The following is a 22,451-nucleotide window of genomic DNA, read 5'->3' on the forward strand; positions in this document are numbered from 1 at the left end:
AAAAAAAAAAAAAAAAAAAAAACATTGTAATTAATCCAGTATGAAAAAAGCCGTTCAAAAGAAGCATTTATTTTAAGCATCAAATCAATGATATTGTGGTTTAGTGCTTACCACCATTCTGAGATATTGCAAGCTCCATACGGTTCATGAACTCGGAAAGTGTTGTCATAGCATCAGGAATGGGCTAAGTAGAAGAGAAAACAAATTAGTCAATAGATGACCCAAGAGACCAACCCTATCAAGCAAGATAAATCACAATTTGGCAATGTACAGAAAAAAGGTAAACTACCACATGAATGGAAGGAACTGATACGGCTGCACTGGCAAGTGGAATTTGAATCACGTGAGGAAAGCTTTGTGATGGCTGGCTGGGAAATGCCTGTCCAGTTTGAGCTTGACTCGTTGCCTGTCCTCCAGCCTCATTGTTTGCTCTAAATGTTTCATTTCCTTGACTTGCTGTGCCACGATTGTTAGGCTGTAAGGGCATAACCATATCAACCATATTTTACACGATATCCAGAAACTGTAACTATAGAGGTCAGAAGAATCTGATATCCACGTCAACAAAAAACATGCTGTTTAAAGCTACTGAAATCATGCAATTGAGAGAACTATGAACATAAGAGGCAATAATTAATTCGGTGACAGAACACAGAATACAGCATCAAAACATGTTCAGCTTCAACTACAATGTGGCACAAGAAGAAGAAGTTCTTAAATTTATGTCTTCAAAAACACACATACGAAGAATAAACTCATCTCATTTCTTAAATCAAAACACCTGTACAAAATATCTTATAAATTATATAACGTTGTGAAAGTGAATCAAATATAGTTTTCAAAAACAAATTTGTCAGGCTATTCACTAGATTCATTTGATAACTAGAATCCAAATTGCATACCAAGCAGGACCTAATATATCCCGAACTTCCCAAATTTGTTGATTTTTCATGGAAACATACACCTTTTTTCATTTAAAGATAAAGAACTCCTCACTTACCAACGTAGACTGCATACCAGGTGGGATGTTTGCATTTTGGCTGCTTAGTCCAATAGAATTCAGAACGGCCCCAATAACCTAGAAAAGGGGAGGAACAAGGAAAAAAATTGTTTCATTCGCTAGGCAATACGAAATTCACCAATGTCCATCATATAACTTGGGATAGGAATTATATTATATAAGATGAGAGTCCATTATAAGCACATTAATAATAATAAAGAACAAATAAATTGAAGGAAAAAAAAGAAAAAAAGAACATTAAGGTGTATACCCGAGAAAGATCAGGAACAATGCCTTCACCTTGATCCCCAACATTAAATGTTCCTAAAACAACACTATGTGCAATTTGTCGATTTCGAGGGGCACCAACTCCAGCTTCGTTACTGGTTGAAGAAGGTACTAAGAAGCAAATAAAAGAAAACTTAAGAAAATGAACAATATCCCACATGTTTATAAATTCTCAAACCTAGTACAGTACTCTATTTGGCATACCATTTGCAGGTCTTTCGCCAGAGCTAGTATCTGATGCTGCATGTTGCTGTGTTGGTTGCCTTTCAACTAAATGCAATGTATGTCCATTTTCCAAATCTTAAAGCATTAAGAAACTACAGTCCAGACTCCAAATCCATAAACAAGTGCACTCAATTGCACGAAAAGAAGCATCAAACAGCCAAACTAAGCAATAAATTATCCAAGGCTACAAACCTGAAAAGACTTGTCAATAAGAAAACTAGAACGTGCATACTAAGTATTAAGGCTTCTATACGCACTAACTAAATAAAATAAGAATCACAAGCTCCCGTCAAATGAAAACAGTTACAACATGTCATACTTTCATCTAATATTACTTGAATAAAGAAGAAACCCCCATCTGCAACATCAACCCTTATGCTATTAAACTTTCAAGAGCACCATATTATATAAATATCTTATCTTGACCACCAACAAGCAGATCAACCATTACCATATAAAAGACTATTACCCAATAAATTTGAGATTGAATACGCAGATTAGGAAGCAAGCACCCCCTACATGAAAAATGTGGTAAAATGGTTTGCAACTAAAAAACGAGGATTTGTTGTAGAAAAAGAAAAAGAAAAAGAGAAAATACAACAATTATTAAAGAGAAATATACATTAAATGCAGACAGTGGAAGGATACAATACTCAGAAAGAGAATGTTCATCCTTTAAAACCTTTCCCCTGAATATCAAACGTTGCTGATTCACTGGGATTCCTATTTCATTGGCGATTTTCTCCTTGAATAATTGAACCGGCATCTAATACATTGACAGGCAAAAAGAGCACGTAAGGAATGTGCATGAAGAGGAAGCAGACTCGTATTAAGAAAAGGGAAAGGCTATGAGTTCACTTTTCTGGTACGTTTTTTGTATCTCACAATGAAGTTTGTTCTTTTAATCATTTTACCCTCTTCAAGAATATGAGTAGCCCAGGTAAAAAGCATATGGTCACGGCTAAGAAAAGTTATTTTGAATATGGAATAATTTCATTGATAATTTACTACTTCTTTTGTTAATACATTCAAGATTCTTAATAAAATAAAATTTCAAAGTAATAACAAAGTAATTTTCTTTCTAGAAAAAAAAAAAAGAATTCTTACATCTTTATTCACTTGAAAACTGTAGATATGTGAATCTAAAGTCTTGATTTTCAGCTCAATAATCGAAGTCGCAGTCTCCCCGGAAATACTGCTGGTGCTAGATCCTTCATTTGAATGGTCCGCCATTCTATTCAGCTGCAGCTACCGTCTAAACAACCAGGCGCAGAAACTAAATCCCAATCCATGAATGAATCATAATAGAGATATAAGACAACAACTAGCAAGTCAAAGCAGATACATTTATTGTGGGGAGGCTGGTTGAAGCGGAGAGGCCGCACTAGACGCGGGTAGCACAAATCTGGTTAAAATCACAAGGTTTTGCAAGAAAAGAAGACTGGGCGGTCATCAAGATTCGATAATAAACCTATTCAAATTTCGTATTAGCGAAGCAATAATGTGAGAGACATCTGTTAGCGCCAACAGAAAATGTGCAACATCAAAATATGAAGATCTAAAGCAACACACTCAATCTACGCAAACAGCTAGCCAAATTAAATAGTATGACCACAGTTCTTGGGGAAGAAGTTGTAGTATCCATTCAAATTCCATTGAAAATTATGGTTGAATAATTGCAACAGTTGGGAAAGACGAGAGAAAACAAGAAGAATCATACAGGGAAACACAGAAGGCAGAAGAAGGTGGAGATCCAATTACGACGGAAAGAATCATCCAGACAACGAAAGGAAAACTCGACGATCCCGACGAAACTGAATTCAATAAACGGAAATACATAATCCACCAAGGGATTCCGGAAGCTACAACGAAAAACGTACCTCTTCAGACGAAAAAATAGTACAAGCAACGGAAAAAAGAACCGGCAGCGACGGAAATGAATGTCGACGAGAATCACAATACACCACCGGCGAAATCTTCTGTAGTCGGAGCTCGATTCAATCCAATCACAGGACAGAAATTTTCCGAAGGAGACGAAGGGGCGGGGCAGAACAGCGGAGGTGCTATATGAAGGTGGCTTCCAGAAAGATCTAGACCTTCCCGACGGCAAGTGGCCTATCTCTAAATATCGGAAAAGGGAAAGTGGACCCGGGAACTGAGAGAAGAAGAGCGCCAAAACGGTGCGATTTGCGGTAAATTGCTTTTTCTCGGCGGGCTCTATTTGGAAATGGACGATTAAGAAATGGTGTTTTGCATGAGCCGCGATTAGCTGTTTCTGTCTGCTTTTTGAAACTTAAGCCAGGCCCATGAAGCCCACTAAATTTGCCATGTCGGCCCAAAACTTTGTAACCAAGTTTTGCAATTTTTTATTGTTACTTTTATAATTTAACTGACGAGTTTAACTTTTACTAAACGACAGCGTTCCCAGACCAACCACAGCGGCCCACAAAATTTGCCATGTCAAGTTGTATTCTCAGACCAACACATATTTCATTTCTAGTTTATAAACATTATGCATTCAAGATCAAGAAAAGTAAACGCAAATGCAAAAAAAATGCAGAATCATGACTCTTAAGTATTTTAAAAAAGTAAAAGCGCTTGGTAGTCATGGACCAAAACGACAGCGTTCCACTCAACACTCCTATGAGTACATACGGGCGGCCAAGCAAAAGCAACTGCTTTCATCAACGGTCCAGATTCTTCGAAGAGCATTTGATTCAGAGTTTGGAGGTTGCGAGCTTTATGAGATCCTTTCTCAGAATCTTACCGGAGGGGTTCTTGGGAATGGAATCCACGAACGCAACCCGCCGGATTCTCTTGTACGGTGCCACCTATACAAGCACACGTGGACCCATCTCAGATTATAAATTACAAAATCACAGGCAAACTGAGAAATATTTCCAAAACACTATTTGATGCAGTCGATCCCCGCAACAAAAAAGATGTATTAATAACCGAAAATATGAGTGCTGACCTGTCTTGCCACGAGTTGCATTATATCTTCATGTGAAATGTCACTTCCACCCTTTCTCACCACGTAAGCCATTGGATACTGGCCAACCTCTTTGTCTGGATATCTGGAATTAGAAAGAAAATATATGAATGTAAATGCATGGCAATAATTCTAATAAGTTATTTATAAAATGATATTAATTTACCGTATTAAAAAAATAAAAAATACATGAAAATTTTGAACTTACGGAATTACAGCGGCATCGGAGATACTGGGATGAGTGAGCAATAATGCCTCTAATTCTGCCGGAGGCACCTGAAGAATAATATTAAATAAAATAAAAACAAAAAACAAAAAACAAAAGATTTATCTAAATTACCTGATAGCCCTTATATTTGATGAGTTCTTTAAGCCGATCCACCACAAAAATAAAACCATCTTCATCAATGTAACATAGATCGCCGGTTCTCAGCCATCCCTCAGAATCAAGCGTTGAGGTGGTGGCCTCCACATTACCAAAATACCCTACAATTTTTTAAACACCAACTTCATTAATTTCTATCCAATTATATTTTTTAATTACCATACCATTTTTTTATTTTATTTTATTTTATTTCAAACAATTGTATTTTAAAATTCCATTGTTCTTTAAATAAATAAATAAATAAATCAATCAAAATTATTAAAGATTATACTTAAAATTAATGACATAATAAATTGTAGTATCCAAAATTGGATTCAATCTTGTCGGCCATTGACCACCTTCCTTACCTTTCATGATGGTGGGCCCTCTGAGCCAGAGCTCTCCGGTTGTGTTCACAGGCAGAGCCTCGCCGGTGTCCGGGACAACAATCTTGGCCTCGGTGCTCGGCGATAGAAGCCCCGCCGTGCCGTACCGGCGGCTCTCCTCCAGAGAATCGGTGGACGCCCCAATTCCTGTGGACTCCGTCAATCCATATCCCTGAAGAATGGAAACATTTGGATACTTCTCAACGAAACCCTCAATCACCTCCTTCCCGAGCGGCGCTCCGCCGGACAACGCCGTGTGTAACGACCCCAAATCGTACTTTCCCTTTATCTGCTCGGCAGCGTTCACCATCGCCACCAGTATCGGCGGCACAAGAGGCAGATACGTGGCTCTGTACTTCTCAATCGCCGACAACATTTCATGAATCTCGAATTTCGACAACACGACGATTGTCGATCCCGAAGAGAGCAGCCCCGTAGCGAAAGCCACAAGGCCGTAAATATGGAACATCGGAACCGTACAAATAAAAGTCCCTTCCCCTTCGCTCAATTTGAACCTCGTCACAACGACTTGAACCATCGCAATTAGATTCTTGTGAGACGACACTACGCCCTTGCTGGCCCCTGTCGTTCCAGAGGAGTAAAGCAGAGTCGCTGTGTCGTTTTGGTCCACACGCTCCTTAACTCGACTTCCACTGGATTTTTTCCTCATCATTTCGCTCAGCGTCGACACGATTTTGACTGAGAATTTTTTAATTTGAATTTCACCGTCGATCAGAACGACTGGCAATTTGGAACTGGCGATTTTGGGGATTAGTTGTTGGGTGGTGAAGGCTAAGATGGGGTTGGAATCGGCGATCTGTTTGGCGATTTCTTGAGGGGTGTTGAGGGGATTTGTGGTGGTTATGACGGCGCCGAGGGACATGACGGCGAGGCAAATAATGGGGAAGAAAATGGAGTTTGGGGAAAGGAGGAGGATGACGTGGCCTTTTCTGATGCCCATGTCGGAAAGGGAGGAGGCTACGGAGTCGACAGACTCCCAGAGGTGGGAATAGGTGATGTGTTGGCCGGTGGTGGCGTCGATGAGGGCGATTTTGCCGTTGTGGGGGCGGGATGAGATAAACGTCGTCGCATCGAGGGATTGGTTAGGGGGAAGTGGGATTGGGCGGCGTTTGCTGTGGAAAATTTTCGTGGATTTGCAGAAGCCGCTTCTCGGATCCACTTGGGGAACGTCGCCGCCGTAGACCGCCATGAGGTGGCCGGAAAAGTATAATTTTTAGAGAGTGAGAGTAGAAGGTGGAGTTTTGAGACGGATTTTGGGCGTGGAGGCTTTCAGGTTGGCATGTATAGAGGCTTACAGCCGCCGCCGTTTGAAGGTCAAAATTGGAAAGAGAAGATATTAATACGCATGTATTGTATTGTACAATGCAATATGCATGTTTGTTTTTCGTTTGCCAACGCACCGACTTCCGACTTGTAATTAAATTGAATATTTCACGTTATTTTATTTTGTACTTATTGGCCGGTGACACGTGTCCTATAATGTCAAGTCGGTCGATGGGTAGGTTGAGAAATAAATGGAAGATTTGCAAATCTCTTCGTTGATTTAGCATTTTTCTCTATAAATTTAAAATGAAAAATTGGAATTTGAAGGGCGTAATTGTAATAACTCATCGTGATTCCTGTAATGTTCTTTAAAAATATATAAAAATTAAATTATTTAAATCCAAATATATTTTGTAAATCATTCAACCATGTACAGATTTGGATTACCACTGGAAATGCGTTGTAGGCTACGAGGCCTTGGGCCGAAGGAAAAAGGCCCATTCACTAGATTGGCCCAGTTTGAAAGCCCATTCTATGAGCTTCCCCATACTCATTTTCAAAATCAAGAGTCAGGTCTCGAGAGTGATTTTAATCCAAGTTTTCATCTTCTTCGTTCGATCGACACTTTTTGCAATCAGATTTTGCTGATCAATTGAAAGTGCAGAGGCCAATATGGGAGGTGGTGGGCACGGAGCTGGTACAACTTTCAAGGGCATGACCATACACCAGCCAAAACGCTGGCACACCGTCACCGGCAAGGGATTGTGCGCCGTCATGTGGTACAAACCCTAGCTTTGTTATTTCCCGATCGAACATTTCTATTGAAGGAACCTAAATTTGTCTCCTGTTTGAGCCAATCTACGCTATATTTACTTTCTTTCTCTGTCTTTCCAAGTCCTGCGTAGTTTCCGATCTGGCCTCATCGGATATTTCTAAATGAGTGCATCGCAATCGAGTGGAATTACAAAATTGATTATAATTTTGGTCCAATCTCTTAATACCTCGTCCTGTACACAATTTGACGTCTCTGCGTAAATTAGAATCCGATCAGAATCAGTAGGATTGATAAATTGGCATTTCCAAGCGGTTCAAAATCTGGTTTTTTACCAAATTATTAACTATTATCTTTCAGGTTTTGGGTGCTATACAGGGCGAAACAAGATGGACCTGTAGTACTGGTAAATGTCATCATTTTCCAAATCACGAATTACATTTCTACTTACTATTAAGTATCTGAATCTCTAATAGTTTTTTCCCATTTTTTCTTTCTTGTCGATGATATATGCCTCAGTATTTATTTTCTATTGCTGGATGCCTTATTTTTGTAATATTTGTAATGATTAGGGCTGGAGACATCCATGGGAAGGCCATGGTGACCATGGACATGATCACTAGGTACCCTTTTCATTATTTACCTCTCTTTTCAGTTTTCTCCAATTAATTGTCTATGTTTATAGATAAAAAAAGTCAAAACAAAATGTGTCCTGCTGTATTTGCAACACTGAACTATTAACCACTTGATATTAGGGAGTTCTGTTGATAAGTTTTCCAGGTCCTTTGTAGGGTTGCTGTCAATGGTGGGCAGAAGGGGAAATGGCAAAGCTTCAGTTGCAGGTTCCCTATTTGAATGTTACGAGTACCATATTTGCTGAGTTCTGTTCAAATAAGGATATTGTGATAGCCAAGTGGACATTGGCATCACTAAATCATTTTTACTTTGTAATCATGAATTCTTCTGATGTGTTTGAATATTTGATTTGTGTTCAATCACTGCTGTTGTGGAGTTCAAGCAAAGATCAATGCCTACTGATGAATTTAGTTTGTTCTTTTGTTTTATTGCTTCTCTTGCTCCAAGTTTACCCTCTTCTTAAATTAAGGTTATTCCATCAGGCTAATTTGATTGGTCCAACCTGAATTTCATGTAATCAATGGTGAAAAAAGCATTCAGGAATTTATCTGCCGTGAGACAGTTATAGGCACTGTACTTTTTTAAAAAATAGAAACTTAACTGAAGAGGTATCAAGAATGCATAGAAATAGAGAATTGGTTGGTCTTGAAAGAGCATTCCAGTTTCTCAGCTTTCTGAATGCTAAATTCCAAAGCCTCACAGTTGCCTCTAGGGCTCTCTGCAGTACAGCAATATTGTTATTTCATGGGTAGCTCGTGTATAGATACCAATTTCAATGCGCTCAGTATCACGCTTGCTGGGAGGTAATCCTTAGGGAGATGATTCCTCCAAAGTTCCACTGAGACTAAGTTATGGATAAATTGCCCCTGTTAACTCCGAGCTAACAAAAGTTCTCTCTTCTCGGTCACACTTACGGGAAGTATTCCATTTCTTAAGTTGTCGTAGAAAGATGCCATTTCAGATCCTTCTATTGAAAACTTAGGCCGATTCAGTTCAACAAACAGAGCAGAAGTGATTGAAAGGGTTGGATTTGGACACAGCTTCATTGCAGTTGAGAGCTCTTATTTTGAAGGCATCAGATTCTCTTGTGTGTCATGACAACCCAAAATTGGGTTCATGGCAACCACATAACTGTTAGCTTACAACGAGGAGGATTGACCTTTGAACTGCTTCTGTCAAAATTACCGGTCGCTAAATGCAGGTGGGTTTAGATTCAGACAATGCCGTATCGCAGGTTTCTTCGAAGGGCATGTTGCCACCTGACTTTAAGTCCTCCAGTGATTTTGATGGACTTTTGCGTCATTGCGGTTTTGATTGGGTTTTAAGATGTAAACCGTGTAAGCTCCAACCATACAAATACGGTTTGGCATATACGTTTGTATTAACTAAACTACTATTTTAAATATTATATTGCTTCTTATCTATCATACCCATACAAACTTACTAATACATACTCAAGTAATCTAAAAATAAATAAAGATAAGATCAAAATGAATATATTTTTTTTTGAAGATAAAAGTTATAGATTCAGTACGAAAATAGTATAAAAGGATGAAAGTGAAATTTAAACACGCAAAATCCCGACAAAAGCACCATTTAAAAGAAATTTAAAAAAAAAAAAAACCGAAGAAAAATCTATTTATTTATTTCATCTATTCAATTATGGTGACAAAATGAAAACACAATACACCAGGTATCTATTCATTGTAATTGGTGGGATGTTACTGTAATAATTTTATCATCATAGCTCAAGTAATTGCTTTCATCATATAATTTCAATAAGGTTCCTAACATATAAATAATTTGACATTCTTAGGATGCCACCAAACACATTTCTAGAAGAAAATTTGTTTGAAGGGAAGAACTAATTGGAGTTTAAGCACACACGTAGACAAGATGTTAACGCTTCTTGATTCTATGGCGCGGATTCAAAGATGAAATCCCACCCATTTCCCCTTCACATTATCAAACAACGACAAAAAAAATTGGACGCGATTTCTCTGGAATTCTTCGATTTTTTTTTTCTCTTTATTTAACAGATTGAATTGAAGCAATCGGCTGAAATTTCGTCGGAGTTATGGCTTCCTCCGCCACTAATACTCTTCTATCTTCAACCTTCTTCGGAACTAACACCTTAATCTCTCCTCCCACACCCAAAACCACCAGATCGGCGACGCGTTTGCCTTTCATTTCGAGGAGGAAGCTTGTTCTTACGCGAAGCGTTCTTAGTGAGAAACCCAATTTTGAACACTTCAAGTCGATTCCATCGCGAGCTACTTTGGCTGCTCTAATCTTCTCTTCGATTGCGCCACAAGCTCTAGCCGTGGACGATGCTACCCCTCCTCCGCCGCCTCCTCCGGTAATTGAAGCTCAAGCGGCGAGTCCCAGCACTTCAACTTCCTCGCCCTTCTCTCAGAATCTCCTTCTCACTGCTCCGAAACCCCAATCTCAATCGGTTTCGGACCTTCCCGAAGGTAGCCAATGGCGATACAGTGAATTCCTGAATGCGGTGAAGAAGGGGAAGGTGGAACGAGTTAGGTTTAGTAAAGACGGCTCTGCGCTTCAGCTTACTGCCATCGATGGCCGTCGTGCCACTGTGATAGTCCCCAATGACCCTGATCTTATCGACATTCTTGCCATGAACGGTGTTGATATTTCGGTGTCTGAAGGCGACGCTGGAAATGGATTGTTCAATTTCATTGGTAATTTGTTGTTCCCCGTTTTGGCCTTTGCTGGATTGTTCCTCCTCTTCCGCCGTTCTCAGGGTGGCCCCGGCGGCCCCGGTGGATTAGGTGGGCCGATGGATTTTGGAAGATCAAAATCCAAGTTCCAAGAAGTACCTGAAACTGGCGTGACTTTTGCCGATGTAGCTGGAGCTGACCAAGCCAAGCTTGAATTGCAGGAAGTGGTTGATTTCTTGAAAAACCCAGACAAGTACACAGCTCTTGGAGCTAAAATCCCAAAAGGGTGCCTCCTTGTTGGGCCGCCCGGTACGGGAAAAACTCTTCTGGCGCGGGCCGTGGCTGGTGAAGCTGGCGTGCCATTCTTCTCGTGTGCTGCCTCAGAATTTGTAGAACTGTTTGTTGGTGTGGGTGCTTCGAGAGTGCGGGACTTGTTCGACAAGGCCAAGTCCAAAGCGCCTTGCATTGTGTTCATTGATGAGATTGATGCTGTGGGGAGGCAGAGAGGGGCCGGTCTTGGAGGTGGGAATGATGAGAGAGAGCAAACAATCAATCAGCTATTGACTGAGATGGATGGGTTTTCCGGTAATTCTGGTGTGATTGTATTGGCTGCTACAAACAGACCAGATGTTCTTGATTCTGCTTTGCTCCGGCCCGGAAGGTTTGATAGACAAGTTACCGTAGACCGTCCTGATGTTGCTGGGAGAGTCAGGATTCTTCAGGTCAGTGCATTGGAAACTCTTATTGTCTCAAGATCAATGAAATTGTAATGGATTCTTGGTTTGATCAAGGCACTTGGGCTGTTGTTACACTTGATTTTAAGTGGACTATCAACCTTAGAAGCTCACCACTAGCCGATGTTATCCACTTTTGCCTGTTACATATCGTCATCAACTTCACGGTTTTAAAACCTTGAAAGTGAAAGCCCGAAGAGGATAATATTTGCTACCGGTGGGCTTGGGCGGTTAGAAAGGATGGGCTGTTACAAAAAGATGCTCATTTTTGTTTTTTTTTTTTTTTTGTGTGTTTTTGTAGTGTTGTAGTTTGGAACATCTGTTGCATTGTTTCTTTTTGTTAATGTTCTAAGTTCTCTGTATTCTTTCTTTATATGATACACTGATGTCTTGTAGGTGCACTCAAGAGGGAAGGCACTTGCTAAAGATGTTGACTTCGAAAAGATAGCAAGGAGAACCCCTGGTTTCACTGGAGCTGATTTGCAGAACTTGATGAATGAAGCAGCCATTCTTGCAGCCCGGCGTGATCTCAAGGAAATTAGCAAAGATGAGATATCAGATGCTCTTGAGAGGATAATTGCAGGGCCGGAAAAGAAGAACGCCGTCGTCTCGGATGAGAAGAAGAAATTAGTTGCATACCATGGTATATGCCAATATGACTGTCATTGTCTGGTTTTGCAATTCTATTAACCGCTCATTTCTTTTCCAAATGCAGAGGCCGGGCACGCTCTTGTTGGAGCTTTGATGCCAGAATACGATCCCGTGGCGAAGATATCGATCATTCCCCGTGGCCAAGCTGGTGGACTTACCTTTTTTGCTCCAAGCGAAGAGAGGCTCGAATCTGGATTGTACAGCAGAAGCTACCTGGAGAATCAGATGGCTGTTGCCCTTGGAGGAAGGTATACATTATTCAAACTTCATCCTTGCAATGACCCTAATGTTTGATTGTCTGGCCATACTGCTTGACGGTCCTTTACGACAACTTTTACGAGTATCACTGTGGTCGTTCTCTAGCCAACCTGACCTTCTTGAAATAATGAAAAATGTTCTTAGAGTTGAGTTATAGAGCTTATATGTTATTCAATTTGCATTTAATGGCCAATGCAGGGTGGCTGAGGAGGTGATATTTGGAGAAGACAACGTCACAACGGGCGCATCGAACGACTTTATGCAAGTTTCTCGTGTTGCAAGACAAATGGTTGAGAGGTTTGGATTCAGTAAAAAGATCGGACAAATTGCAATTGGTGGATCAGGCGGAAATCCCTTCTTAGGTCAACAGGTTTGCACAAATAACATGGCAATCTACCTTATGGATGAATAGATAAATCTTTGGATTTCTGCGATTATTTTTTCACCGCCTATTTATTTAGAATGAGTTCTAATTATAATTAATGTTTGGGAGCTTGCAGATGTCATCCCAGAAAGATTACTCTATGGCAACAGCAGATGTTGTGGATGCAGAGGTTAGAGAGTTAGTAGAGGAGGCATATGCAAGGGCTAAGCAGATAATCACGACCCACATCGACATTCTGCACAAGCTTGCACAACTCCTTATCGAGAAGGAAACCGTGGACGGGGAAGAGTTCATGAGCCTCTTCATTGATGGAAAAGCCGAGTTATTTGTTGCATAGAAGCATATTGACATGGAATTGTATTATATATGTTCAATACACAAAGCCGAATGAACTAATTATTTCACAGAAGTGCATACCACTTGATTGATAACTTACAGATCCCATAGTATGCAAAAAAATGCACCAAAGAGTTTGAGAGAACTGAATTCTCAATACCCTCTGCTACCTCTATTATGCCTTTTCTTCTCTAATGTTGATGCCTCATTCAACATGTCAGCTGCATCCTTGTGCATTCCGAGCTTAACTAGGGCAACGGCCTGCAAGTAAAATGCAGTCGGCCACTCGGGGTGAGCCAATTGTGCTTGCATGGCATCTCTAAGTGCTGCATCTGGTTTATCACACAGCAGATAACAAATACTTCTTCGTGCGTAGACTGTTGGAGATACTATATTTCCTACGTCAATGAACTGCACACGATACAATAAATAATACGTCATTCTTCAGCATAGAGCAACTCAACTTAACGATCCAGATGATGTGTATTTTCAGGTTTGGTGGAGGGTGTTAATCTCAAAGCTCATGATCATCATCAAGGAATATAGCTGCTTACCGTAGTATAGCCGTCTATTGCCTCTATAAAATCTTTATCTCGAAATGCCATGTCGCCTCGCTTACGCGCCTCCAACATATCTCGAATCTGTTGAGTCCATTCTTGGAAGGACAGCTGCATAAATCCAGTTGGAGATGAAGTTTTAGCATTTAATAAGGATCAACAATCTAACAGGGGAAAAAACTTCCAAGAAATGAAACTATAGAATTGAGTTTCAGTATCGGAGATGGTTTACTTCGCAGGATCCATCATCATCCTTATAATGTGACACGAGCAAAAGCTGATGAATGGCTGTTAGGTCCACTCGAGAACAAGCATCGCCCATTACAGAGAGAGGCAGTTGTGGCGACAACGGTATTTCCTCGTGCTTTGGGATACCCAGCATTTCATATGATGGAATCTATAAGCAAGAATTTATCACATTAGACGTTAAAAGTACTGAATAAATTTGACTCAAGTATCTCTTCGAAAAGAAAAGCACCACAAGCGGTCCACAATATATATATATATATATATATGAATAAATAAAAACCGCTCACATCAGAGTTATTTTGGAGAGGGGTGAGTGCTGCTACAAGTTCTCTAATACTTGGTCGATTCCTAGGTTCATATTGCAAGCACTGTGAGGCAAGCTCAAATACTAAAGTCGCCTCTTCAGTTGAAAATTTGCCATCTAAATGTGAATCCATCAAGAGCGTAATGTGCTTACCCCCAATCATATCAAGTGCCTGCATGGAAGTCGAGGAAATAAATGGAAAAGAAAAAAAAAAAAAAAGAAAAAGAAACCCATCCTCTTTGATAAAATTAAACATCGGCATTAATATGTTTCTGTTTCATGCCCCTAAATTAGACATTGGTAAAAACTATAAAGTACTTACTTGATTCGGAGGGACATGCTTTCCACTAAGAAGGTCTAAGAGGATAGTCCCAAAGCTATACAAAACGCTTTCAGGAATTACAGTTCCTGAAAAAAGCAGCCAATTATGACAGTGATACAATCAACAAGTGGAAGAGAACAATACGGTTAAGTTCTTGCTGTTACTAAGAGACATTCGTAAGGATCCTAATGCTCATTCTCTTTTCCTTCATAACTAAGATTCGTACGGATCCTACTGGTGATCATGTGTTCTATAACAAGTCTTTAACATTTGATCAATCTGGAGTTGGACTTTTCGCTAAGGGAGATTGGATGAATAATCAGATAACTGAAGGCTATAAAATTCTAATATACAATTTAGTATGGATAACCAACAGATGTATGCACCTTTTGTAAATGGTAGAAGAAAGAAATGACTAGTTAAGTTTGATAATAAAAAGTGGATGATGTTCAAGTACCATCTCTTAAATACTCTGGAGGTGTATAAGCTAAATTGGTGCTGTAACTTTTTCCGTCCATGCTGTTTTTCATCAATCCAAAACATGATAGCCGAGGATCTCCATTCTGCAAACTCTCTAGCCACATTAATACAATATGATACGAAAGATCCTTTTGAGTGGAAAATTATCTTTTAACGAGAACGCTTCAATGTGGCTGTTTCAAAATCAATAATCTATCGCCCTCATAAAAATTAGAAAAATGGGCATTTGAAAAGGAAAGCCACAAGTTTTCTCGAAATTCTTATCATAAATACCAAGGAAATTATTCTCGTTTTCTAAATAGCGAAAAAAAAGGGGAAGGGGGTTTGTTGATCGTTAAAGCACCTCGTCAAATAGAACCCTGTCTGCATTCAAGTCGTGGTATAATGGACGTTTTTCCTGACTACAATATTGTAATGCTTCAGCGATGTATAGAGAAACTCTTAAACGCATTGGCCACTCAATGGTTTGTTTCTCCCCTGTCAACGAAATTGTATAACCGATTACGTTTTACGTCTAAACAAAAAAAATGCACCAGATGTCCAATTTGTATGGATTGATGTGCATGATCTCACTCATTGTTTTACCCATTCAAGTTTTCAAGAAAATAAGAACACAACAAAAGTAGGAATAAGCAAAAATACGGAATCAACAGATTGGAAGTATAATGCATCATCGATAGCTTCGTCTCCAGGGAAGACGCAGATCATAAACTTGTAAAAAGAAAAATTATGGCAGCTCTCTTTTATGGCGATTCTACATCGTCCATAGGCAGATTGAACATCTAAACCTTACAATAGAACCATGCAACGACGACGAAGAAGAAGAAGAATACTGGTTTGATATGATAAATTCCAGAATTATCAATGAAGAATGGATTCAAGAGACTTACAGTGGAACAAATGCTTTGCGAGGGTGCAATTGGGCATATACTCCGCAACAAGCAGCCTTTCGTCGCCCTCGCAGCAGTAGCCGATTAAATTGGCAAGTCTTTCGTTTCTCAATTTCCCCACACCAGAGGCTTCCTCCTGAATAAGAATTCAACACCAACAACATAAGCGAATAACAATTAATAGCAAGGGAAGGCAATGGTGAAAATCAGAATCCGAGAAATTGAGAAAAATGAACACGAGTGCGTACGGCGAACTGTTTGCGGTCCGGCCACGCAGCTTTGGTAAATTTTTTAACTGCAATACAGCGTCGATTGTTCTCTTTCTGAAGACATCCCTTGTAAACGACATTGGGCGATTTATCACTGCTTTCCGATACAATGTATTCGGAGAAGAAGTTGTTCGTCGCCGCCTTAAGGTCGGCGAACGAAAACTCAACGCATTCATCAGCTGGCGGGGCTTCTACTCGATTCTGATGGTGGTGATTCTTCTGGCCTTGAGTATTGTTTTGTTCATTAACATCGGCTGAAGGTTTTTTCAGTTTAAGTAACGACGATTGGCAGCATCCCATAACTCAATCGATTCAACTTCTATCCTGGAATTCAAACTCGAATTTGACTCAAAGAAACAAAATCGCAGAAGCAGGAAGAGATATGTATCAGAGAGCTGCCTGAAATGTTTACTCTACGAAATGCGGATCGTTGGATTGTGAGAATAATAGAGAAACGTAACGAGGTTGCAGCTTCCATTTCTCCTTCTCATTGCGCCGTTGTCTCGTGGGTGCCCGATTGAGTTTCAGTTTTTTCCTCTCCAGCAGATAACAGGGGCTTCGTCTTTCTGGGTTCTTCTGCAAATGAGTTGTCGTAAGGGATAATAATGCAAACATTTGTTATAACTTATTAACTTCCCTTTGATTTCTGGCGCCACACCCTGAAATTTATATTCTCTTTTTTTATTTATTAAATTATTTTATTTTAGTTCCTTAATCTTTTAAATTCCTCGTTAATATTTTAATACAATTTTTTTAATATTTTAATACATAATAAAGTATTGGTCATTATTTTCAATTTTCAATCTATTATCACTCAATAAAAAAAATATAAAAAATTATAGGTTTCTTTTAAAATTTGTCCGTATGGCCACATGGACATGTGCAACTACTCATCAAATATATAAAACCAAGCTATTGGTTAAATAATTTAATTAATATCTATAATTTTAAAAACAAAAATATTTCCTCAAAATATAACTTAGTTCAATATTTTTATGTTTAAAATATTATAATGCCAATTTAATCTTAATCTCCCAGGTGAATCAAGGCCATATTCTAGATGGTATTATTGTACTTATTATAAAAATGACATTATTTATGTTTGATTTTTGTAATTTATCATATTTATTAGCATCTTAATTATTAATTGAAATAATATGTATAAGTTTTATATGGCCTAATTTTCATTTAAATTCAAGTCAACTCTCTTTGAAAAAGTCAACGTTAGAACGTTTTAAGTAATAAGAATAAAAATTCATGTTTAGCAACGAAAAGAAATAATAACAATTTAGGAGCAATAGCAGTGTCGGCAACGGCAATGTCTGGTTTTCTTTTTCGAAGGGTCCAATTCAAAACATCTCATGTTCTTCCACAAGAAGGTCACGTCCAACAAAATATATATTTTATATAATCATATCCAAAAATAATCCTAAGAAAAATCATTTTGTAACTTAATTCATGAATTATGCACATAGCTTGACCTATATAAGAGTGGAGAAGTCGTGTGAAGCAGCCAGACCGCGTGTGGCCCTTGCCCTAAACCAAAAAGCCTAAAACTATGGCTTTTTAACATTATAAGCTAATGTTTTGAAATAAATTTGGACTTTCAAAATTTTTAGTGAGTTTAGGACAACTACCGATTTAGTCCAATTTTCATTCTCTAGTTAATATAAGTGGTAAGAAGATAATTAACCTAACAAACAAGTCAGCCCGTGTGAGATCCGAACTTCGTGAACAATATCGGCGCGTGCTCAAGTCTCGAGCTACGTTGAGCTAAAAACAGTACAATTTTGAAGCATTTTAGTTTTAGTGGGGTAGACATGATTTTAAGAAATAGTAAAGATCTCTCTAAAAAGGAGTTTGAAACAAGTATACGAACATAAACAACAAGTCCTAGATAAGTATGACTGAGACATATGACACATGGTCACAAGAAATACACCCGGACGAAATTTTTTTATATTTAAAAACATTGATTTTGAAATTCTACATTAAAATAGAAAAATCATCCCATCCAACAATGGGATGGTCATGGACTCTCAATCTTCTACGCACAGTCCGAAGATCATGTCATCAATATATAATAAAAACCAGCTCATCTATACATTATAATTAATTCTATTTTTCTCTAAATTATATTTATTTTCAACTCCCCAAAAGGGATCAAAATATGTGAATCATGTACATATATTTAGTTAATTAGTATAGTAATTTGGTGTAAAAAATAATTGCATCTATTTTTGTAATATCTGTTGCTGCGACAGAGAGTTTAGCAACGATACTCTGGCGCTGATCAAACTTCTGAAAACCTTCTGGCTTTGAGTTTCAATGTCTCCAATCCAATCCTCCAAATCTCGCATCTTCTTCATCGTCCTTTTCGTCTCCTCTTTCCCTTTCTTCTTCAATTCTCTCAAATTCTCAGATCCAATTTCTCCCAACTCTCGAATCCCCTTCTTCGATACCTGATCAAATCCTGTCCACGCCCATGGCTTCCTTGTCCTGAATGATTCTGCGATTCCGTTGAACAGCGCCAGAGAAACCGCCATCGTCACTCCGATGACTTCTTCGATCGCGGCGGCAAGATCGGTGGTGATGTTGCCTTGCCCGGCCGTTTTGGTTTTCTTCTGTACGGTCGAAACCAGTTTCGCCATTTGCCTAACTAACCTCTTCCTAGATTGAACATATAGCGCGATCTTCTCTTCGTCTTTTCTCCTCATCGCGACCTGCGCGGCGGAGTGCTCTTCTTTGAGCGAGAGAATCAAAGTCTGGAAGATTCCATAAACGTCGACGAAGCGTAAGAAATGTTCGAGAAGCTTATCCATCCAGTGCGGCTGGTGGCGGAGGGATTCTTGAGTCTGAGGGAGGTTGAGAATGTCGTCGAGATGGTTGTGTACAGTTTTGAGGCGGTTCAAGCCGTCACAGATCCAGGCGGCGGTACGGGACTCGGAACTGAGCGACCAGGAACGGAGATTGGCGATTTCGTCCTTGAGTTGGAAAATCAAGGGGTGGGGTCTGGAGGGAAGACTGATGGAACGGACGTGATGAGAGAGGGCGGGCTTGGGCTGAGCCTTGTTCGGAAAAGAGAAAGATCGCCGGAAAACACCGACCATGGCTGTGATTTTAACGATGCGGTGAGAGCGGGAAGAAGATATGGGGAATTTGGGAGTTAGTGGTGAGGAAGATGGGAAGGGAATTTCGAAGTATTTAAAGGGGAGCGGAGAATAGCGCGGAATTTGAGGGCAGAGAGAGAGTGAGGCGCACGAGGGGAAGCTAGAGTGGGGAAGCAAAAATGAACAATATGACTGCTTTTTTTGCGCAGCTCTTTCCCTACGTTTAAAATTGCTTTACATATTTATTTTTTTAGATATAAAATTATTTTTTATTGTACATTAACTCTCAATTTTCTCCAATAATTTCTTTAAATATTTATTTTTAAAACATTAATTAATCTAATAAATATAAATTAACCTTTTTTCATATTTATAATTTGTTAACATTTTTAAATTCAAATTAGATACAAAATTAGAATCTTGGAATCAAATATGCATCAATTCAAATTAATTAAGGATCAAATTTTATAATGTTTCTCCAATCCTTAATGTTAGGCTTAATAGGATTTTGTGCAAGTCTTTCCCTACGCGTTTATTTGGGAGATGTTGTTCTCTCTACAACACACCGACCCGTGTCTAGCTCTCATGTCATTTGCAGCACCCCAAACTCACCTATAGCAATATTGTCTCAGGTTGATTCATCCATGGAGAAAATTTAAAAAAAAATTGAAATTATTTAGGGTCTATAATTTTAAATAAAATTTATTTGCCACTAAAAAGGTTTATAGAAAAGCAGTAACCGTAAAAGGCGGGGTATTTATCCTATTGGTGTGGAGGAGGACTACAGGATCCGCGAATAAGTAGAACATGAAAATGAAAGCCACGGGGCTGCCAATGATGTGGGTACACGGAGGCGGTTGTGTTCTACACAGTCCTCGTGGGGAGGGGACACCACGTGGCTCGACACGCTGGAGCAGTTTGTTTGCGGGGCCCACATACGCGCTGCCTTGCATTGGTTTTAATCTTTTTAGTTCTAAGCAATAATAAGATATTAATTAGTTTAATTAGCAAACTTGATGATCAAAATCTCATCACAAATATTTAATAGGATTAAATTCCACTCATTCAGCTTTTATTTATTTATTTTTTTTATCCGACTGAAGTTTCACAGTCGTTTCTTTTTTGGATAAATTAGATAGAGAAACGCGACATTTCTTATAAGAATGTAAAAACCTCTCTTTAATAGACACGTATTAAAATCGTAAAGCTTACAATGATACGTAACGAGCTAAAACAGACAATATTTGTTAACGGTGGCCTTGAGCTATTACAAATGACCTCGATGCTGGCTCCAAAGAGGATGAGTTGTGAGATCTCACATCGATTCATGATAACATAAAGGTGTATTGCAAAGCATTATTATCATGTGAGCTCGGGCTGTTGCAACTAATTTGATAGTTGCGACAATCTACACATTAAATGAACATTTTAAAATTTATGTAAGAATGAACCCCATGAATTTCAATAATGCAATAATGAAAAGAAAAAAAAAATAAATAAATTATGCAGCTAGAGAATTAAGATGTTTGATAAACTGTAAAGGTCAAATTGGTAATTTAAGTATTTGTAATTTATTCCATATATAGAGCTCTATATCTTAGGCAGCTAGAGAATTATAATTGAACCAACCATTCAAAGATTCATTATTATATAAATAAAATTGCATTGAGATGTGATGGGACTTCTCATTCGTCTTTGAGCTTACAATATGAACCATTAAATTATGAACATGGAATCTATACATACTTTAAATTAATTTTTATTAAGTATGGAAGCTCTAACGTAATCAGTCATAAATATATTAAATGTATTAAAGAAAATAATAATAAGAATAATATATGAAATCCCCAAAATTTCGGATCTTCGGAGGTATTTGAAGTTAATTTAATCGTGATTAAGAAATTGGAAATAGGGTTTAATTAAAGGTGAGGGAGTGATTGGATACAGGGACAAGACAGAGAGGGTTGGAATTAGTTGTCCGTTGTCCCAAACAAAATAACAAAAATGTTGGGATTCCTAAAGTCGAATTAATTCGGAATCAATATTGGGGACTCAATTGGACTCATAGCCCATCATCGCTGCGCTTTTTCCAGTCAAAATTAATTATGGGTATTTATTTCACTTTATTCCTTCTTATTCCTTCTCTCTACTTTTTCTTAAAATCCAGCTTCAAATGTAAGTTTGATTTGTGTAATTTTCAGAATTTCTGTTTTTTTAATATCATTTTAATAGGTTTTTCCTTAAGGGTTTTTTAATATCATCGCTGCGCTTTTTCTAATTTAAAAACCTATGTTTATAGGTTGGGTCAAGGGGAGTTGAGGTAGTCAAATGTAGAATGGAGTTTGGAAGATCCATTCCCTTTCCCTTTCCTAAAACACCATTAAAAATAAAAAAATAAAAACAAAATAAACGTTTCGTCTTCGGCCTCGGCCCAATGTAGTTATCTAATGGGCCTTAAAGATCAACCGGATACTCAAAAGTTTAGGCCCATGAAATTATAGCCCAGCCCAAAGAAAGAATTAGACAGACACACGTGGCAGGCGAGTGGAATGCAATGCGGTGGCGATTCATAAAACCGCCATGAAAATCATGTGGACACGTGGTTTCACATTAAACCCCGATTTCTAAAAAAAGAAAAAAGGGGGAAACGATTTAGGGCAATACGAATTTGGATCAGTGCAGAAAAATGGAGACTAACCAGAAGGTGGAGATGGAGAGGGAGCAGCAGAGGCGAGAAGAAACGAAGAAGCTAGAGCAAGAACCACCGCACTATATATCCCCGATGCAGCCATTGACGGAAAGTGCTTACGGCGGAGGAATGTACGGTGCCGAGGAAGGCCAACAGCAAAGCCTACAGAAGAAGCCCGCGAGCGACACACAGAGTGCCGACGGGCCTGTAGAATCGGGAATGAAGCCGAAGCACGCGCCCCCGCCATCCTCTGGCGACAGAGACATCGACATCACCGGGCAATCGTATTTCCAGTAGCCTGCAAGGTTCGTGGCTGCCGATTGCCTTTCGTATGTGTGTAATAATGGCGAAAGGTAGTTCGAATGTTGTAGTCTGTTTTCTTTTTTCCTCTCAATAATGCGTTTCCGAGTTCTTCGAAGGGCAAATATGGTATTTTACCAACCGGTGACAGTTGGATTTTAATTTAGTAAACATCCTTAATAACGGTACTACTATAATTGGATTCTCCACTTCGCCATAATTTAACTTCAAAAAAAAAAAAAAAAAAAAAAAAAAAAAAAAAAAAAAAAAAAAAAAAAAAAAAAAAAAA

The 22,451-nt window shown here is 38.8% G+C and overlaps 7 protein-coding genes across 12 annotated transcripts in view; 3 read left to right on the top strand and 4 right to left on the bottom strand.

Moving 5' to 3' along the window:
- LOC111476463 (large proline-rich protein bag6-like) overlaps positions 1-3,736 on the bottom strand; it is a 10,260-nt gene extending 6,524 nt beyond the window's left edge. The window contains exons 1-9 of one of the 4 annotated variants that reach the window (XM_023120128.1): positions 3,394-3,736; positions 2,859-2,918; positions 2,621-2,768; positions 2,162-2,279; positions 1,493-1,588; positions 1,272-1,399; positions 1,001-1,078; positions 290-475; positions 112-184 (exon numbers count right to left, since the gene is read on the bottom strand). In XM_023120128.1, the coding sequence (XP_022975896.1) occupies positions 112-184; positions 290-475; positions 1,001-1,078; positions 1,272-1,399; positions 1,493-1,588; positions 2,162-2,279; positions 2,621-2,746 (805 nt within the window). In that variant the 5' untranslated portion in view covers positions 2,747-2,768; positions 2,859-2,918; positions 3,394-3,736. Of the gene's footprint in view, positions 1-111; positions 185-289; positions 476-1,000; positions 1,079-1,271; positions 1,400-1,492; positions 1,589-2,161; positions 2,280-2,620; positions 2,790-2,858; positions 2,985-3,393 lie in introns of all 4 variants that reach the window. The other 3 variants (XM_023120127.1, XM_023120126.1, XM_023120130.1) reach the window with 3 other exon arrangements.
- Positions 3,737-4,057: 321 nt separating this feature from the next.
- Positions 4,058-6,791, bottom strand: LOC111476465 (4-coumarate--CoA ligase-like 5). The gene is made up of 5 exons (XM_023120132.1): positions 5,238-6,791; positions 4,846-4,991; positions 4,714-4,781; positions 4,488-4,590; positions 4,058-4,344 (listed from the first exon to the last, which is right to left on the bottom strand). Exons 1-5 carry the CDS (start codon positions 6,463-6,465, stop codon positions 4,231-4,233), a joined length of 1,659 nt encoding a protein of 552 aa, XP_022975900.1. The 5' UTR covers positions 6,466-6,791; the 3' UTR covers positions 4,058-4,230.
- A 307-nt stretch (positions 6,792-7,098) lies between these two features.
- On the top strand, positions 7,099-8,375 carry LOC111476472 (NADH dehydrogenase [ubiquinone] 1 beta subcomplex subunit 2). 2 transcript variants are annotated; one of them, XM_023120141.1, is made up of 4 exons: positions 7,099-7,318; positions 7,672-7,717; positions 7,884-7,934; positions 8,092-8,375. In XM_023120141.1, exons 1-3 carry the CDS (start codon positions 7,212-7,214, stop codon positions 7,932-7,934), a joined length of 204 nt encoding a protein of 67 aa, XP_022975909.1. In that variant the 5' UTR covers positions 7,099-7,211; the 3' UTR covers positions 8,092-8,375. The 2 variants fall into 2 exon arrangements, with proteins under 2 accessions (XP_022975909.1, XP_022975910.1); XM_023120142.1 differs by having other exon boundaries at positions 8,103-8,375.
- A 1,407-nt stretch (positions 8,376-9,782) lies between these two features.
- On the top strand, positions 9,783-13,137 carry LOC111476464 (ATP-dependent zinc metalloprotease FTSH, chloroplastic). Its single transcript, XM_023120131.1, has 5 exons — positions 9,783-11,350; positions 11,759-12,005; positions 12,078-12,261; positions 12,470-12,641; positions 12,772-13,137. Exons 1-5 carry the CDS (start codon positions 10,025-10,027, stop codon positions 12,991-12,993), a joined length of 2,151 nt encoding a protein of 716 aa, XP_022975899.1. The 5' UTR covers positions 9,783-10,024; the 3' UTR covers positions 12,994-13,137.
- LOC111476468 (probable serine/threonine-protein kinase At4g35230) lies at positions 13,093-16,705 on the bottom strand. 2 transcript variants are annotated; one of them, XM_023120135.1, is made up of 10 exons: positions 16,463-16,705; positions 16,043-16,387; positions 15,795-15,930; positions 15,248-15,381; positions 14,882-14,987; positions 14,425-14,510; positions 14,086-14,274; positions 13,782-13,946; positions 13,547-13,660; positions 13,146-13,403 (listed from the first exon to the last, which is right to left on the bottom strand). In XM_023120135.1, the coding sequence occupies exons 2-10, from the start codon at positions 16,361-16,363 to the stop codon at positions 13,146-13,148; spliced, it is 1,509 nt and encodes a 502-aa protein (XP_022975903.1). In that variant the 5' UTR covers positions 16,364-16,387; positions 16,463-16,705. The 2 variants fall into 2 exon arrangements, with proteins under 2 accessions (XP_022975904.1, XP_022975903.1); XM_023120136.1 differs by lacking the exon at positions 16,463-16,705 and having other exon boundaries at positions 13,093-13,403; positions 16,043-16,363.
- A 1,592-nt stretch (positions 16,706-18,297) lies between these two features.
- Positions 18,298-18,780, bottom strand: LOC111476393. The gene has a single exon (XM_023120031.1). The coding sequence runs from the start codon at positions 18,778-18,780 to the stop codon at positions 18,298-18,300; it is 483 nt and encodes a 160-aa protein (XP_022975799.1).
- A 2,749-nt stretch (positions 18,781-21,529) lies between these two features.
- LOC111476971 lies at positions 21,530-22,335 on the top strand. Its single transcript, XM_023120857.1, has one exon. The coding sequence runs from the start codon at positions 21,860-21,862 to the stop codon at positions 22,157-22,159; it is 300 nt and encodes a 99-aa protein (XP_022976625.1). The 5' UTR covers positions 21,530-21,859; the 3' UTR covers positions 22,160-22,335.
- Positions 22,336-22,451: the final 116 nt, after the last annotated feature.

Source organism: Cucurbita maxima, unplaced genomic scaffold (assembly GCF_002738345.1).
Source record: "Cucurbita maxima cultivar Rimu unplaced genomic scaffold, Cmax_1.0 Cma_Scf00003, whole genome shotgun sequence".
NCBI classification, from domain to species: Eukaryota; Viridiplantae; Streptophyta; class Magnoliopsida; order Cucurbitales; family Cucurbitaceae; genus Cucurbita; species Cucurbita maxima.